Source organism: Myodes glareolus, chromosome 16 (genome assembly GCF_982192425.1).
Source record: "Myodes glareolus chromosome 16, mMyoGla1.1, whole genome shotgun sequence".
Classification (NCBI taxonomy): domain Eukaryota; kingdom Metazoa; phylum Chordata; class Mammalia; order Rodentia; family Cricetidae; genus Myodes; species Myodes glareolus.
The window spans coordinates 314,829-334,229 of NC_142041.1; the positions used below are offsets into that span (position 1 = coordinate 314,829).

The 19,401-nt window shown below is 37.4% G+C and overlaps 1 protein-coding gene across 9 annotated transcripts in view; it reads left to right on the top strand.

Annotated features, from left to right (window-relative positions):
* The window catches only part of Wwp1 (WW domain containing E3 ubiquitin protein ligase 1), a 113,867-nt gene that overhangs the window by 9,459 nt on the left and 85,007 nt on the right, over positions 1–19,401 (top strand). For 7 of the 9 annotated variants that reach the window (XR_014997228.2, XM_085676975.2, XM_085676976.2 and 4 more), the window contains exon 2: positions 7,095–7,190. The exons of 1 other annotated variant lie outside the window; for it this stretch is intronic. Coding sequence is in view for 1 of the 8 variants with exons in the window: in XM_085676978.2 (XP_085533104.1) it covers positions 7,115–7,190; positions 15,250–15,272 (99 nt within the window). In the remaining 7 variants the exon portion in view is untranslated. Of the gene's footprint in view, positions 1–7,094; positions 7,191–15,249; positions 15,273–19,401 lie in introns of all 9 variants that reach the window. One more of the 9 variants, XM_085676978.2, reaches the window with a different exon arrangement.

Consider the following 19,401-nt stretch of genomic DNA (forward strand, 5'->3'; position numbering starts at 1 on the left):
CTTTCAGTCTTAAGGCTTTCTGTGATTTGAGTTTGTGGATAACGAATTGTATTTTTACTGTATTTTAAACTTAGTAAAGATTACACTATTTTAGGGACCGAGTTTTAGCTTTTTAACTGGTTACACAATTTTGAAAATTCCTTTATATTTTGATGTCTTATTTTCTCTAAGAGTGAAGACTATTTAATGAGAAGTTGTATCTTACTCTGCTTTAAAATTCTTAAGGAGAACCTTTATAAATAATATATAATGTTGCATATCTGTTATTTGACTAGCTCTGGATTACATTGAAATTGTTTTGTTTGTATTTGTTGTTTGTTTTAATAAGATTTGCCATTCGATTCAGGCTGACCTTGATCTCACTTCTTCCACCTCTTAGGCTTTGCTTATGTTTTTGACTCTAGAAAGAGTTTCTCCACTTTTCTAGGGTTACTGTTAGCAATTAAAAGATAAAACAGTTTCCTGTTGGTGACCTCATTTTTTTCAGACAAAAGAGAAACAGGTTACATATATACAAGTATATATTTAAATTATTAAATATATACAAGAGCTAAAGTTGGATGTAGGTTTGTCTGACTTGAAAACTGTTTTGTGTGTGTGTGTGTGTGTGTGTGTGTGTGTGTGTGTGTGTGTTAACTTATCCCAATATGCTCTTCTGAAACAAAAAAGAAAACGTCACTTTGGAATTTGAGATTAGGAAATGTTCATGACTGTGAAATGGTTGAAAATTAGAATTTGTAATATACTTAGAAATAATCAAGAAATGTTTCAGGGGAACTGAGCTTTGGTCATGATAGCCTAGGGTGCAGTGCAGGGTGGAAGAGTAAGCCTTTCTCATGGAAGTGGGTTTGGGGAATATTCAGGGCTTTGTGTTCCCGAGTCTCTTCCTCTGCTTGTGAGCTCCTCTTTAACTCCTAGTCTTAATGACCATGCTTTCTGCTGCTTCAAGTTGCAGCAAATGCAGTCGACCCTCTGTATTGGTTGATCCTGCACTCATAGATTCAAGCAACCTTGTACTGAAAATGTTTGAGGGAAAAATTCTCTGTGTGTTGAACATATTCATGATCATCCTCATCTTTTTTCCGCCCAGAAAAATACAGTGTAACATATTTTACATAGAATTTACATTATGTTTTTTAAGTAATAAAAAATATGGGAGGGGTGTGTGTAATTTTATGCAACTGTTGTGCCATTCCATTTAGTTGACACCATATCTGTGGATATAGGTATTCCCTATGGGTACCCAAGAATAATAATATTTAGGAAGTGTCTCCTGTGTGTTGTTAGCTGGGATTCAGTCTCAGAGTTTGAACTAAAGTTTTGATGTATTAAGTTTTGAATAGTATTTTTTAAATTGATACTATACAGCCTTTGAGTAGGAAATTTGTTTTCTACATTGCTCAGTAAGGCAAGAGAAAAAAAATTACTAAATGCATGTTTTCTGAAGTTAGTATTTTCCTATTCTGAAGATAATATTGTATATTATAAGTTGTTGAGAAATAACACATTAGGTGTAATCCTTTGTTGATATAACTGAAGCTTAGTGTCAGTGTTTTTATGACAGGAAAAAAAAAAACAGAATGAGAACTGGGCATGTTGGCCCACACTTGTGACCCTAATACTCTGGAGACCTGGAGTAGGGGGATTGCTAGTTTTGAGGCCAGCCTGGGCTTGAGATGCTGTCCCAAAGTTAAAACTAGGAATCACTTCTTAAATTAAGTATAGGAGAAATTGTTAGGCATTGAAAGTAAAACATATAGTGAATTGAAATTTTCAATGATGATCATGAGGGTAGAGTTGGTGAGGGACACAGCCACCAGTTTTGTGTTTTTTCAGTCTAGGTTTTTTTTTTTTTATGTCTTTGGGCTAAAGACTGGAAGGATGGAAGGATTGCTGCTAAGTTCGACTATGTTTTCCTGACAAGTGTTTTCTAGTAAAAAGAAAAAAAATGCATGCTTTTTTATGGCCTTTCTTGGAAAAGAGTTAAGGTATTTTGTTTTGGGGGAATTGATAACAAAAATTGTAATGTTTAAAACATCCTTTTTGTGGCGCAATATCACCATCTTGTGGTGTTTTAGGATATTGTTTTCAAAATTTTCCAAACATGAACATAAATTACATATTTAATGTCTTGATATTAGTTAGGTAAGGATTCCACCAGATCTGTATTTGACAGTTTTTGTAAATGGACTGTGGAGTAGAAGTAAACAGTGTGATTGAGAAAAATGATAGTATAAAATGAAATGGTTCTGAGTTAGATTGGTACAGTAATGGGTGACTTACTAATATTTCTTGCTTTATGAGATAAGTAGTATTTTCAGTAAAATAATTAAAATTCTTAAAAAATCATCCAGTTTTTTTGTTATCCATTTCTCATTTAGGAAAAAACTAAGGTGCAGAATAATTTAAGTATCCTGTTTTAGCTATTTATTGGGACTTTAAATTTATTTTATTGTAAAATAGTGCTCTTTCTAGATTGATGACTCTTGGAAGAGGGTTTTTTGCTTTAATTTGTACACTTTATAAAAAATTATGATGATAATTTATTTCTTCCTCTTGATGTAGTGTCTCATTTAGCTAAGGCTGCTTTTGAACTCCTGGACTCAAGTGCCTCTCTAAGTTAATTGGGGCAAATAAGGGAGGAAGGTTCATGGTTGTTCTGATGATGGTTTTGAGGGAAAGAAAAGAGACAACACTACAATACACAGTCTCCTATAAGACAGCTGGAATGTAGCCCAGAAGTAGAGTACATTCAAATAAAAGCTTCATGGCACTGCTGCGCATGCCTGAGAAGAAAAGTGAGCACAGTGCTAGGGACAGCTTTTTTTGGGGTTGTGTGTAGAACAGGGCCCATCAGATCAGGATGAGTCACTTGTGCTAATGAAAAGTTGGAGATTGGCAAGCTCAAGAGACGAGGTGCTGGTATGGCTATAAAGATCTTCCCTTTCCCTTGTCAAGGGACCGTTCAGCGGGGATGAAGGCCTGGGATGGGAAGAACAGATGGACTGAGTGTTAAGAGTTTATGCAGGAATCTGCATCTTTAGGAGTCAAGTGATGATTTAGAGTTTGTTAGAAATTTTTCTGAGAGCTAAGAGAGACATTGGGTGTTTCTTTTCTTCCTGTCTCTCATATGCTGTCCTTGTGGTGTGATTTGAACCTTGCTTAGTTCTATATAACTGATCTGGTTTTCTTTCTACACTTTTAAGAAACAGAGAAAATGCTTTATCACAGGATTCTGTTAGTTTGAGATCCATAGAAAAAGTGAATACAGGTAGAGTCATTACCTTGGTCACTAAGACTATTGAATGTCTCAGTTTCCACAGAATTGAGGAGTTTCCAAGGATGGAAAACTAAAATGTGGATGGTCCTGGACAAACAAAGCTATTTTCCTATCTTTGTCATGTTTTATAAATTTATTAAAATACTTAGCAATATATTTTTATACGTTATATTTTTATGTAGAAGCAACATTCTTGTTTTATTTTAAGTTAAATCGCATATTTTACAGCTTACATTTTTATAAAATAATTTTTTGTGTGTGCTTTCGAGTTGCTAAATTGGGTATTAACCAGGCTAATAGGTTCATCCACATTTATCGTTTTTACATTTGCTGAGTTTTAAATTTTGTGCTATTGTTACAATAACTGTCTTGGTTCAGGATTTGTAACGTTTTAGTTCCCTGTCTTTGGCCAAGCATTTCTAGTACCTGATGCTCCCTGCCATATTTGTTACTGGGTTGTTTCCTTTCTTTTAATATTGCCTCTAAAACTAGATTCCCTGTTGTTGAATCTGTACTTTTTCTTCTCTTGTTTTCTGTCTGTGCCGTTCTTTACAGATATCAATGCATGTATTCATTCATTGATCCAGGCCTAAGTAACTGTGACGGTATGTCACTGGCCTTCAAAAGCCTTAATACTATGCTGAGTGCATACTGAGTGTGCAGACAAGTCAGGTCGTTCTAAGCAGATATTTTTTGGGAGGGGAGTGTTGTTATTTTCTTTTATTGCTTTTATTTACAATGGCATCCTGAAGTGAGCAGGCAATTAGATACATCTTCTAGAGCTGGTAGTGCATGCTGTAATTTGAGCACTCAGGATCTGAGGGCAGTTTGGGCTACCTAGTGATTTAGTGAGACTCATTCTTAGAAACAACAACAAACAACCCTTTTTCCATTTTCTTCCTCCCCTCCCATTCTTCTTTTTGGTGCTGTTTTTGAGGCAGTGTCTCATGGTATAACTCTGGCTGTCCTAGAACTCATTATGTTGCCCTACCTAGCCTTGAATTTACAGAGAGTCACCTGCCTTTGCCTCCTGAGTGCTGGGATTAAAGGTGTATGCCACCAAACCTAGCTTCCTTTCCCCAGTTTCTACATGAGGATTTGATAGTTCTCTAGTTTCAGAGTACTAGAAATACAGCTTATTGCCTATATTTAGGATTCTCTTATATTCTCAGCAGTTGAATAAAAATCCTGTGATGGGGCTGGAGAGATGGCTCAGTGGTTAAGAGCATTGCCTGCTCTTCCAAAGGTCCTGAGTTCAATTCCCGGCAACCACATGGTGGCTCACAACCATCTGTAATGAGGTGCCTTCTTCTGGCCTGCAGAATATTGTATACATAATAAATAATAAAAAAAATCCTGTGGCATTTTCAAAGGGTTGAAGTGGACAAAATCAGCTTAGATGTACATGCTATCTCCTCTACACATAGATTTTAACCCAATCTTATTTGGCTGAGTATCTACTTTGTTGAAAAATTTAGTGAAAGTCAGACTTTGCTATTTCTCTTGCTTCCCTTACTCTCCGAGTTCTTGAATCTGAATTGGCCCTACAGTCTTTTTCTATTCTCACATGCTGGATACCAAATACTATTGGGAAATAGCCATACTAACATGCAGATTGTTGTCCCTGAAGGTTTATGAAAAACACTGAATTAATATTGCTTGGTGGTTGATCAGCACTTTTTCTTAGCCCTCTCAATAACTGTGTCAGAATGTCTCCCCCATGAACAAGCCTGTTTTCTTCTGTGATTAAGGTCTCTGACGAACTTACTTCATATATTTCTTCTCCATTGATCTAAGCCTAGCTGTCTCTGATAACGGGATATTTACAAGTTTTTGAACATCATATCCCAAATGAAAACTGTCTAACTTCTTAAAATGAGAATAACAACTAGCTTTTGATAGGTGGTTGTTTTGCACCGTGCAATCAAAATCCTAAGGCCTGCGTGTTATGAGTCAGTCCTCCTTCTAGCATGAGGTGATGGCTCTGTTTTTCTTGTTATACTGATACAGAGAACTTAGAACATGATTCTTAAGTGGCGGGACTGGAAAGGAAGTCCTCAGCATTCAACCACAGAACTGGCTCTTGAAAACTTTGTATTGTCTCCCACGTGCTCCTCGTCTGCTGCTATGACACCATAGTCTGCCCGCACTGAAGTGGAAAATCTTAGTTTCAGATTAGTTACATTTTTTTATTATTAACCCTCAGCTATGGAATGCTCCTTCTTTACCCCAGTACTTCTTTCATGTTGCCAATGTGCTTGTTTAGTTAAACTCACTTCTTTGAATGTAGCTTCATAGTTGCCAAAGTTATCATTCCAAATACAGTTTTCCTTATTGAAGCCCCTCAGTATATATGAGCATAAACCTACAGTTTTGTGCACAGTGTAGTTAGGATTTTATTTCCCTCTTAGCTTCTTTGTCCTCTTGTTCCACTGCCCAGCCATACCATCAGCTCTTTGTAATTCTGTCCTGAAGAATTGTATGAGGGTTGGAGAGATGGCTCCGTGGCAGTAGTACTTACTGCTTGTGTAGAGGAACCTGTAGTGGTTTTGATAAATAAAGCTTGCCTGTAGATCAGAGGACAATGTAGTCAGCCATACAGACCAGGTAGTGGTCAGCAGCCCCACTAGTTAGCCATAGATGCCAAGAGGTGGTGGTGCAGGCCCTTAATCCCAGTACTCGAGAGGATTATAAAACAGGAGGAGACAGGTTATCAGTCTCAATCTCAGCCTGAGGATTTATGGAGGCAGGATCACACATTTCGGCCTGAAGTAGCGATAAGAGCCAGTGGATGGCCTCTTTGCTTTTCGGCCTCTTTGCTTTTCTGATCTTCAGCTTGAACCCCAGTATCTGTCTCTTGGTTTTTATTATTTGTGCTACAGGATCCAGGTTCGATTCCCAGTGTCCACGTTTGACAGCTCACAACTACCTGTAATTCCAGTTCCACGAAGCACTTCTGATTTCTGCAAGCATCTGCATACACATGTGACATACATGCACAGATATGTAAAAAATATTTTTAAAGAATTGTGAGACTGGCGAGATGGGTGCTCTTTTAGAGGACCCAGATTCTATTCCTAATACCCCTATGGTGGTTCATAGTTTTCTGTAACTCCATTTTAGGAGATCCTCTTCTGAACACCATGAACACCAGGAATTATGTGGTGTATAGATACACATTCAGTCTGTCTTAGTTAGGGTTTCTGTTGCTTTGAAGAGACACCATTACCGTGGCAACTCTTATAAAGGAAACACTTAATTGGGGCTGGCTTACAGTTTCAGAGGTTTAGTTCACTATCATCATGGCAGGACATGGCGGCATGCAGGCAGACATGGTGCTGGAGGAGCTCAGAGTTCTACATCTTGATCTGCAGGCATCAGAAGACTATCATTGCAAGGCCTAGCTTGAACATATAAGACCTCCAAGCCTGCCTCCTTCCTGACACTTCCTCCAACAAGGCCACACCTCCTTCTAGTGCCACTCCCTATGGGTCAAACATTCAAACATGAATCTATTTCAGGCCAACACAGGCAAAACATTCATACACATAATTGTTTGCTTGTTTGTTTGTTTTTGAGACATGGTAGACTCATACTCATAGAGATCTGCCTGCCTCTGCCTCCAGAGTGCTGGGATTAATGGTGTGTGCCACCATGTGTAGCATAAGTCTTTAAAAAAAATAAAAAGTTACATGTGCAAGTTATTTTCTCTGTGATGCCTCTGCTACTTGACTAAAGCTTATCTGCTTTCCTTATGTGCTCCAGAGGAAGTACGTAGCATTCTGCGTCACACTGAAAACTTTTGTGTTTGCAGGGTTGTCTCCTCACCAGACTATGAGCTCCTTGACAGAAGAAATCGTATCTTACTCATCTTTGTATCCTCAGTGTCTGGCACAGTTCTTGATACACAGTAAGTGATTGACCCCTTTTGTTTTAAATGAAAATGATGTAGCTTGTAGTCAAACTAATGCTACTTGTTAATTCTTATAAATCAAAATAAACCTATATAAATCAATTATTGTATTTTTTTATAAAGATGAAACTTTTACAGGGTGCACATCTTTAGTCTCAGCACTTGGAAGAGAAAGGCAGGTGGATCTCTGTAAGTTTGAGTGTAGTCTGGTTTACATAGCAAGTTCCAGGCTAGCCAGGACTTCACAGAGAGAGCCTGTCTCAAAAAGAATAAATAAAAAATTTACAAAATGAAGCTTTGTACTTCAATCACTTCCTGATATTCAATTTTTGAATCATTTCATCATGTTTTCCAGTGTGTATGTGTTCTTGAGTCTAAGGATTGGAAAGTTTATATAAAACAAAGGATAAATCGATAAGTTAATCAATACAGAGAAATTGAGTAGTCTTACAACAGGCTGACAGGTCCCCATCCTTGTAGTGTTTAAACTTAAATTTCTTCTCAGAGAACTAATCTGATGCTTGCTTATCTTCAGTTTCAGCAAATATCTGTCTAATGGAATAATGAAGTCCTTAGCTTTTGTTTGTTTTTTAAAGTCTACCTCCAAATAAAAAGTACTTTCTAGCCTATCTATCATTTAATGCCCAGAGAAAAAAGTATCTTTATTGGAAGGCTAATTAAATGGGCAAAAGACATACCTTTCCCTTTGTTTTGATCATAGACTATAGAAATCATCCTTGATGGATTAGTGATTTACCCTCTCTGTCTACTTTCTTGATTATTGGGCCTGGAGTGTAGCTCAGTAAGTAAAGCATTTGCTGTCTAGACATGAAGATCCCATTGGATCCCTAGAACCAATATAAAAGCTAGTCAGACTTGGCAGCTTCCTATAATGCTAACACCAGGGGGGTAGAGATGGGATTACCCAGGGCAAGCTGTGCAGTTAGATTAACAAAAATTGGTGAGTTTGGGGTCCAATGAGAGTCTGTCAGAAAATAATATGAGGGCAATTGAGAAAGACATTTGAAGTCAACTTTAGGCCACTATATATATGTATGTATGTATGTATAACACTGCCTTCTCACATACATACACATGTGCATGCATACCATGCACACATGCAAAAAAGAGAAAATATATACAATTTGAACATGTCAGATTATGTGTCACATATGGAAGCCAGTGGTAAACATAAATACTTGTGAGCCAACCATTTTAAAGTGAAAACTAAATCACTACTCACAGGGTCAAAGAGCTGACTGTGATCAGTTACTGTACTCTATATTTCTCACATTCCTTTCTTTGTCTAACTCGGGTTGCCATCTTGAATTTGCTTTTGTCGTTCTCTACCCACTCCTGATAAGGTTTTGCTTTGTGGTTCTGGCTGGCCTCAGATTTTAACTCGGACTCTTACTGCTTCCTCCTCTCCTGTGCTGGGATTAGAGCTGTGTGCCACTGTACCTGACTTTGTCTCTTTTTTAATACAAAAAGAAAATGCTTATGAATTTTATCTGTTTTGGTCACTTTTCTATTGTTGGATAAAGCACTATGACCAAGGCAACATATAAAAGAAACTTCATGGGGTTATGGTTTAGGAGGATTAAAGTATATGTTGACGGAGCAAAGACATGCTGAGAGCTCATATCCTGATCCACAAGCAGGAGACAGAGTGCACTGGGAAAATGTGAGTCAAAGTCTGCTCTCAGTGACACACCTCCTTCAACAAGGCCTCCTAATCCTTCCCTAAAAGTTCCACCAACTGGAGGCCAAATATTCAAGCACATGAGCCTCTGGGAATCATTCTCATTCAAACCACCACAGTATCCATTCAATGTGTTTCTTAAAGCTTGCACGGAGCATTACATTTTAGAGGAACATCAAATTTACAAATATGTGTATATTTCAAGCAAATCTTGAAAGATAAAAGGCTATATATAAGCATTAATTATATAAACGATGTATATTCAGACTTATAACCAGAAAATAATTGCAAAGAATTAAGTGACAGCTTGCTATTTGGTGACCTCTTTGGACCTTAGCAGCTTTCAAATATGCTTCATTTAATTTTGTGTCTGCTCTACAAACTTTTGAGGTCCATTATCCACAATTACTCACATTTTTGTTTTGTTTTGTTTTTTTTTCAGTCATGGAATCATGGCATTTTCAAAGGAAATTAGAAGTGAAAAATGAGACCATGGTTACCACCAAACAAACAAAACCCATTTTCCTTCTTTGCTAGTAGGATTGGGAGACTTCCTTGGTGACAAAGTGCTAAGTACTGATGTAGGGCTGAGAGAAAGTCTTGTTTTTCAGTTGTACACTTCTAAGATTCACTCATGTTATTGCCCTCAGCTGTAGTTAATTCACTCTCACTACTCTGTGGTGCTCTACTATGTCAATTAGCTGAATTTATGTAACTGTTTTGCCAGTGTATGTGTGAATAGATTTAGTTTTGTTATTTTTATTATGTAGGATGGCTTGACTTAAAATGCTAGTTAAAAGTATATTTATTATAAAATTGAGAATTGCCCATAGAAGAGCATATAAATGTTTGATTTCACATGGTAATGTCAATTATTTTTCAGCAGGATTTTGCCAGTTTTCTACGTATTTGATATTTATTAGCTGTGTCCCCATTCTGTGTTTTTTGCCAATGTTTCATGTTAATTCTTATAGATTTTAGTATTCTGAAAACTTTAAAATGGTATCCTGTAGTCTGAAGTTGTGTTTTTTGATAGACAGTGACATTCAGTATTTCTTCATGTATTGTCTGTTTTATAAGTTTCCTTGTCTGTGAAATCCCAGTCAAGAGTTTACCAGTTAGCTTTATGTATTATCTTTTTCTTATTATTTGTAGACAGTCTGTCTCATGTGTGTACACATATGTGTTAGCATGCATGTACATTCTGTGTGTGCATGAGTGGAAACCAGAGGACAGTTTAAACTGTCTTTAGGTACTGTCTTCTCATCCAATCTCCAACTCCTAACCCCCATTCTGGAGTCTTGTTTGTTTTTGAGATAGGCCTCTTGCTTGCCTGGAACTCACCATGTAGATAGATTAGGCTACACCACCATATCTGACTCTTTTTTTACATAAGTTCTGTTGGGCTCTGGTTCTTGTTCTTGCAAGGCCGACCTATCTTCCCAGCCCTTGCAAACATTCTTACATAGTTTAGATGCTAATCTTTAATTAGATTTTGTTTTACAGGCTCTTAGCTTGTCTTTTGATGTTCTTTATACTCTTAGTGAAAACTTTTTATTACATTTAGTAATTTTGTGTGTGTGGGTGCGCGCGCGTGCATGCGTGTTTCCATGTACACCAAGATATGTGTTCAAGCCTATGTGTGTAGGTCAGAGGACAACTTGTAGAAATTGATCCTTTTCTTCCATCATGTTGATCTCAGAGATTAAACTTAAGCCATTAGGCTTGATGGTAAGATCCTTTACCTGCTGAATTATCTTGGCAGCCCTGAAAAAGTAATTACTAAAGTTTTCTTTATGCTTTATGATAAATAGCAGTGCTCAGATGTAATCAGAATTCTGTTTCCTCTCTTTTTAGTAAGACTTGTCTGTCTTGTTTAAGAAGCCCTTTTGTCCTAGAAGAAATGTAAAGCAGTAATAATTTGTCTCATATTTACACTGGTAGACTGTATTTCATATTTTCATTGTTAGTACATCCTGAATTGTTTTTTATTTATGAAGTGATATGAGGTAGCGATCTAGTTTCACATTTTCCTATATTGATATTCTAGGAGTATATAATTGTCTTCTGTTGTAATTTCTATCTGCATTGCCCATAGACAGTCATCAACAGTTTAATCATCTTCATCATTCTGGACTGTAGTTGTTGGCTTTTCCACTCTTTGGCTTTTTTGTTCTTTGCTCTTTTTAGGTGCCTGCCACCCAGCTCCCAAATAAATTACACATGGAGTCTTATTCTTTCTTATAAATGGCTGGGATTAGCTTGGCTTGTTTCTAGCCAGCTTTTCTTATCTTAAATTATCCCATCTATCTTTTGTCTCTCGGCTTTTATCTTTCTTAACTTTCCTAACACCTCTAGTGTCCTCCTCTCCTTTTCTTACTTCTTCCTTCCTCTTCCCAGATTTTTCCTCCTGTTTATACTCTCTGACTGCCAGCCCCATCTATCCTTTCTCTTAACTTGCTATTGGCCATTCAGTGCTTTATTAGACCATCAGGTGTTTTAGTCAGGTAAAGAAGCACACCCTTACAGAGTTAAACATATGCAGCATAAACAAAAGTAACACACCTTAAAATAGTTTTCTACAATAGTAGGCTGCAGGTAGTTCTCTGTTCTTTCACTTAGGGATTTTCATATTATCTTCAGTTTAGCCTGGGTTTTATTCTTTGCTACTAGCTGGGGCTCTCTAGTCAGTTATGACTGCCCATTACCTGGCTCCTTACACTTAGTGTTTAAGCTCCTGGTTCTCACAGAGCTCCAGAACCAGGGCCTTTTAAACTCTTTTAAGTTATGTATCATGTATCTGTCATATAGGTATGCTCTTAATGTGCGTTATTCTTTTTTTAGGTAGGACTCTGTTTCTTTATCAATCTTGCTAGCTGTTTATGTACTACTGTTAGTTTTTTTGGGAGACATGGAACAAACATCCATTCTTTTCAGGTAGAGCACTAACAACAGACCAAAGAAACATGCATTCAAGTCTAGCCTGGTGAGTCAGTGAGTCCATTGGGGTCATTTTCAAGAGCATGGTTGAAGAACATGAATATCTCTGCAGTTGCATCACTGTAATGTAAAAACTGCGTTCCCAGAGCTAGCTCCCTAACCAATTTTTATGCAGTTCTTCTCAGCAATTGCTTATTGATTGTGTAATCTTGGGGAGAGATCTCATGAATCTTAAAATGTCTGAAGTTTTTAGTCTTATGTTCTAAGCCTACCTTTTCAACTGAGCAGTGTTTGTTTTTTTGTTTTTTGATTTTTTGTTTTTTTTAAATAGGTTTTGGAGCTGGGTGTGGTGGCACATGCCTTTAATCCCCTGGGAGGCCAGCCTGGTTTACAAAGTGACTTCCAGGACAGCCAGGCCTGTTGTTACACTATCGTGAAAAACAAACAAACAAAGGGAAATAGCTTTGTCTTTTTTAAAGATACTTTGATCACCATTTTTTTCCTATTCATTACCACCTCCTTATTGTTTTCTTCAAATTTATTATGCCTAATTAACTTATGATTTTAATTTCTGTTTTCCCAAGTCACTCCATAAGGCTATATATACTTGCTTGTAAGCATGCTATTTGATAGTTCACACATTTTTATATGTAATATTTTTGTTGGCATTCAGTTCTTTTTCATGTGAAAATTGCCCTTATGTTTTATTAAATGAACATAATTCTAAAAAGTTTTTAGAAGTAGCTTTTAATTCTATTTCCATTAGAAATTACCTTTTGATATTGAGTTTTAGTTGAATTTATTATGGTCAGAGAACAGGAAACTACATTATTTGAAATTCAGTGAGATTTTCATTATTGTATTGTCATTTTACACTTCAAGTCCTTAAGAACAATGTTTATTTACTAAGAATTAGAATGGATATAAATTTCTGTTTTTGTTTATTAAATCCTTCCCTTTTTGTTTATGTCATCTGTGATTAATTGTGAAAAATTTGATCTCCAGCAATAGTCAGTCAGTTTTCTTGTAGTTTATATAATTTTTGAAACTTCACACCACTAATAGATGATACTTGTAGTTAGAGTTTTGGTTTGCTGTGAAAGAGAGAGAGGTAGAGAGAGAGATTAGGAGAAACCTCAGGTGTTGGCATCTGTTTAGCAAGATTTTTCTTCATCATCAGCCTAGAGAGCAGCATATTCCTGCATGGATCTTGCAGTTGAATATCCCTCAGCTTTCTTTGACCCAAGTATAGATTTGCAATCTTGATCTTACTTTCTTTCAGGATCCTCTTGCTACCTTCATTCATTCTACAAAGAGCATACTGTTTCTCATTCTCCTGGTTGATTCTTCCTGAGAAGTTGAGCAGTGTGTGCTATGTTTGAGCACTAAGATCAAGTAGAGAGTTAACATTTATCTTATCCAGATGTTCTTTTGGAGCGATCTTCTCAACTTTTAGCTACTATTAAGGTTGTTAGTTGTGTTTCTATTGCTGTGACAAAACAATCAAGGCAACTTACAGAAGAAAGAATTTATTTGGAGTTTAGGGTTCGAGAGTGGTAATAGACTATGATAGCAGTGTGGACATAGGCCGCTGCAGCAACAGCTGAAACTCTAACACAAAGACCCACAAATAGACAGCACTGAGAGCTAACTTGAAATGTCACTAGTCTTTTGAAACAACCCCATACCTTTTCCAGCAAAGGCACAGCCCTTAATCCTTCCTTCTCCCCAAACAGTGTCATCAACTGGGGGCCAAGTGTTCAGATGCCTGAGACTTATGGAGGACATCTCGTTCAAACCACCACATCAGGTTTAGGAGACTTGGAGAGTAGTGGGTCTTCCACGTCCTCTCTCTCCTTCATCCATTCTGATTTCTCACAAAAGTTCCTGTCCTTGTTCATTCTGATTTCTAGATGTCTTCACTTTGCCAACTTGGATGCCGTCATTCTAGTGGTTCACTTCACTGATACTTCAGTGCTCTTCCCACTCTTGCTCTTTCTACTTCCCACTCCCCACATCATCATCAGGTGTATTTCACACACAAAAGCTGCTGGGCTGGATTGGGATGTATCAGCAGGTGTCATTTTACCTAAAAGTAATCAGAAGTTTCACATTTGAGTTTTTGGAATGGTTGTCATAACTGATTCATGTTCTGAATCTTTGTAGGTCGTAAATGAAAAGGGTCCATTGTAAAAACTGCAAGTAGTTCATGTGTGTTGCAATGAAGTAGATCTGTGGTTAAAAGGAAGGAGGGTTGGTGTTAAAATAGCTAAAGCAGAAACGCAGGAGATGAGAAATGAAGAGCTTACAACTGAATATGAGATAGTGCTACGGACCGGCTCAGGGGAACCACTCAGACTGTGGGGGAACAGGACAAAGGACAGAAGATTTCAGGATACGGCGGAGGAAATTGACAGTCACTCTCAATGTGTTTTGAAAATGCTGCTGCGATTTTACTTTTTCAGTGTGAGGTTTTTATATTTTTACAAACAAAGAACTTGACAAAGGCATACATCATCAGATCATAAAAAAAAGCATAAAACAGTTTACAAAAAGAATCTTTGAAAATGCTTTGACTTGGGCACAAGGACTTTCGCCCAGTCTGTACCAGGCAGCTGGCTGGCTAAGTGACCTTGTGCTCAGAATATCTTGGGGTGTGAGAGGAGAAGGTCACTATCTTCCTGGGAAAACTTTCTGCTAGGAAATTTTAAAGACATGATCTCAAACTTGTCTGAAACCATAAATCTCAACTTTCTTCCCTCCCCGACTCTCAGGGTCAGATGTTGTAATTAGCCTAGGTTTATTCTGGCCATAATGAAGGCTGCATAGGCCTCCTGCACGTAATTCTCAGACAAACATCTAGTGTTGCTGCAGCTGTTTTCCTACAGAAAGTTTCTAAGGTTTCTCCTGATAAGAGCAACTCTTTTTGCTCCACATCATTAAGGAATTATTTTAACGATGACTTCCCTATTTCCAGAACTGGCTATTTCCTTAAAGGCTTTAATGTATAGTGGGGCAAAACTCAAAAATGTCCTCAGCAGTCTTGTTTGTATCCGTAACTGCCTGGAATAGTCTGATCTGTTAGCAATATGCAAGGATCACAAAGAACACACAGACAAGGAAAAAGACAGACATATAGCACCAAGTACAGCCAGGTCGAGTCAGTACAAATGGCGACTCAGGTGGCATTACACCACAACTGATTGCCAAGGGAATCCTGCCAGGGGACCGCCAGGGGATTGCCAGGGGACCTCCTGGAACACACAGCTCTGAGAAGCACAGATCCCAATCCTCCGGCAACACTTGCCTGCCCAGTCAGCATTTCTGCTACACTGGCGAGACAGCCGTGGATGTGGCAAGATAGCCTAGGAGAGATGCATACGAGAAAAACAGACGACAGGGTAGTGTTGGGAGAATGGCAGGCGTGGGCTGTCTCTGTGCACCTCGTTCCTTCCTACCCTTGAGAATTCATGTTAGGCACTATTGCTGTTTTACATTTTCTTGCTTCTATACAGCCAGTTATAACAGACTAAGTAAAAATAGTTTCTAAGAAGGCTTCTACTTATTCTAGAAAAGAGACCCACATCAGCTCGTAAATCAGGAGTTTATAAGAACTACTGTAGCTTCCTTCTGATGGCTCTGAGGAACAAAGAGAGCTTAGTATAATTAACACGGCATGGAGACACCAACAAGATTGATGGTAGCAAACAGTCAGGATCAACAACTTACAAAGCTGGAGTCAGAGATGGACAAAGCAGAATTGGTGCAGTTCGACCACCTGTAGCTGATGAACTTCATGTGAACAGAATACAGTCATCTCTTTGGTTGGGGCAGGAGACATGTATAGAGTATATGAACCCTCCAATGACTCAGCCCTTGATAGCCTAGAAGACTAACCAGTCTCAGAGATTATCTCAGCCTTTGACCAGTTTTTGCCACAGTTCTATAAAAACCAATAGAGAAAGAAGTTTAAGGCATTTTCCTCTTTTGGGATCTCTTTCCACTCTAGGAGTTTCTCTCATTTTCCCTTATTTTCTTAATTTCCTTCAATATCTTTTAATAAAGCTTGCTTTTGCTTTGCTTGCTCCTCTTGAGTATCTAGGTCTTTAATCATAATTGGTATGAGAGTGAACTCAGGAACTATTGTTCCAGGTTGGTCTTCGGTAACAGTGAGTATCTGGCATCCTATTTGCTTAAGCACAACTTGTGGTGAGAGATGTTGTCACACTATTAAAAATCCTGAAATGTTACCATTCCTGTAGTCATCCCATGGGTCACACTGCCTTTTCAGTTTCACAATTGATTGTGCCATCGCCATAGACATTTTAGTGGTCCACACTTACACCGTAATTCCACTTCCTAAGGAAGACACCAAGTGTTTTTCCTGCAGTCAAACCCAGTATCTTAGTATTTAGAGCCTCGGTTATAGCAATCTGTTTATCTCTTGCTTCCATGACAATTATAATTGCCCTTTAAGTTTTGAGATATTGCCTCTTTTAGGTTGAAACTCATCAAAGCTATTTTTGAAAAAATAGACTGCCCATTCTGTATAAGTTTAATTGTTATACCAAATTCAGTCTTGGTCAAAAGAACCATCAGTTGTCTCTGACTTTGTCCTGTACATGATTAGCAGTATCAACTTAATCTCTTTTTTAAAAAAAACTCTTCAGTGATATTATGGGCAGTTGTTGGAGTCCACATGTGAGTATAGAACCCTGGTCTTTAAATTTTAGTGTATTCAATCCCAGCACTCAGAAGACAGAGGCAGATGGAACTTGTGAGTTTGAGGCCAGATTCGTCTACATAGTAGTTCCAGGACAGCCAGGGCTACCCAGTCAAACCCTGTCTCATAAAAGAAAAAATTGAAGCAATCAGAATCTTCTGACTTCTCTAGATTGCTGGGCTTGTGTGGTCAATTGATTGATATTTAGTATTCCAAAGGATTCTTTAATGGAGGTTTCCGTCACATCACAAATTAAATTCCCTAGAAAGCAGTGTAATGTCTAAATTTGTGAAGATGACACTGGCTAATATGGGATTCTTAAACCACCAGTGGAATAATGGGCAAGATGTAGCGGTCGATTGGAGATGCCCTAGACCTACAGTCTTCATCACTGTGCCAAAATGCTAAGACATCTGCTATAGGTCATCCATTCTATTACTTCAGTGAATTAGTTTTGGCGTATTTAGCAAGGCATCTACCAGAAAGTAGGATTCCCTTTGATTTATTTTCTTGCTGAGTTACCATGTTGAGAGAAAGAATACGTGATTTTGGTTTTTTTTTTTTTTTAAGCATTCTAGTTTGGCTTTATGTTTTCTAACTAAACTGAACCTTTCATTATTTTCCTTAATAATGCTGTTCTCTTTCTCTCTGGATTCCCAGTCTTCATATTTGTGTGTTTATTTTTGCTTTCATTTTTTTTATCAGTGTCTTTATTTTATGTTTTTTATTTGCATTTGAATGTTTCTATGTATTTATTTTTATATCTGAATTCTTAATTTGTACTTTCTAACCTTTTTTATTTAACTTTTTAAAAAATCTTTATTTTCCTTTATAATTTGGAAACTATCCTCCCATTTCTTTATGACCAACTTTGAAAATCTGTCAAGAAATCTTTATAGTATAATGTTCAGCCAGATTGTAGTACCTTTTCTGGGCAGTAATTTTATCTCTGGTCCAGTCTTTACATTTCAACTATAATTAAAATAAACATAAAATGTTCTTAATATTTTACACATGTTTATAGATTTACTTGTATGTTTAGCTTCCTCTTTCATCTTTTTCTTTTTACACATCATATCATCTTTCTGATAATTGTATGAAACACATCCTTTTCATTTCTTGAAGTAAAGGCCTGCTATTGATAATACTTTATTGGTTCATCTATGCAGTGTTTTTTAAATGCCTTCTGTGTTCCCCAAAGGGACTTTTAGTGTTTGGTTACATTATTTTATTTTTAAAAAAATTTTATTTTATGCATATGAGTGTTTTCCTGAATGTGTGTAGGTACACCACGTGTGTGCCTGGTACCCACTAAAGGCCAAAAGAGGACATTGGATTTCCTTAAACAGGTGTTAAAGATGGTTGTGAGTCCCTGTGTAAGTGCTGGGAGTAGAACCCTGGGTCCTCTGCAACCACTGAGCCATCTTTCCAGGCCCTGTTTAGCAATTAACTGTAGACCAGCTCAGTCTGCTTTCTAAGCATCTGTGTTGCTCCGTATGATGTTATACTACTCTCCTTTTTATTGTAAGCTGTTTTCTCTCTGCTTGTTTTTAACATAAATCTTTGGATGCTCTGAAGCTTTATTACTACTGTGTATCTAGTGTGAATATTTTATATTGCTTTTTTTGTTTTAAAAACAATGCAATGTTTCTTGAAATTTCAAATAAATGTCTTTCACTAGTTTTGAAAACTAAGTCATTTTCAGTCCTTTTCATTTATGTGAAATTATGTATATCATTATTTTGTCTTTCAAAGTTTCTTGCTTTTGTTGTTTTGTTCATTTGGGTTATTGTTTGTTTGTTTGTTGGGTTTTTTTTTTTTTTGAGAAAGAGTTTTTCTGTGTGTCCTTGAATGTCCTGGAACTCTCATAGAGTTCTCGACTGTGAACTTCTATGCCTCTTCTGTAATTAAAGACTTGTGCCAATAACCACCCAGCGTAGTTCAAGTTTTTCACCTTTGATATTTTCCCTCCCTCCCTTTCTTCCTTCCTTCTGCCTTTCTCAGTGGGTTTTTGGGGGGTGAGTTTGTTTTGAAGTAGTTTATCACTATACAGTCCAAGCTACTGACTTTCTCATTTAAAAATCTTTGCCAGCTAGAATATGTTTGTCAATGCTCTGTCTTCAAGGATATGGAAGATAACTAACTCCATACTTCCAGGGTAGGTTACCCATAGTGAGTTCTTCCCAGAACACAGCATGGGAAAGAGAGGGTAAGCAACTTCAGTAGTGGAATAAGACACATATTTCCTTACACATATGATTAAGGTTAGCATTGACATCATAATCATGTTTCTAAAGTATGTCCTTGATGTATAATAAGTATAAATAAATCCTACAATGATGCATAATAAAATGTTTTTGTTATTGTTCTTTATTCCAACCCTCAAACATAAATTAATAGTGAAAAGAACAGCCAGATCCAAGTTAGGGATGTTTTATAAGATATTTAAAAATAATCTCAGACCCGCCAAAAATAAGGAAAGGCCCTGGGCTGTGGCCAGTGGTTGAGCACTTGCCAAAGCTCTTGGTTCATATTTAGAACCATAAAAGAAAAACCAAATAAAATACAAGAGAAATGGGTGTGGAGTCTGAAGATTCATGGAGACAGGATCTTGCCCTTTTACTCTGAAGATCTGGTAGAGAATATGGCGGAACAGAACAATGGATAGCAGGTAACAGCGGGATCCTTCTCAGCTGTTAGGGACAGAGGATGACTTGCCACTCTTGAGTTAGATACAATGACTATTTCATCACCATCCAATCAGGCCACGGAAATGAGGATGTATCTCTGAGGAGAGGGAAGACTCTAGGCCTTGACCCAGCTATCGCCACTGGAGCTGGCCT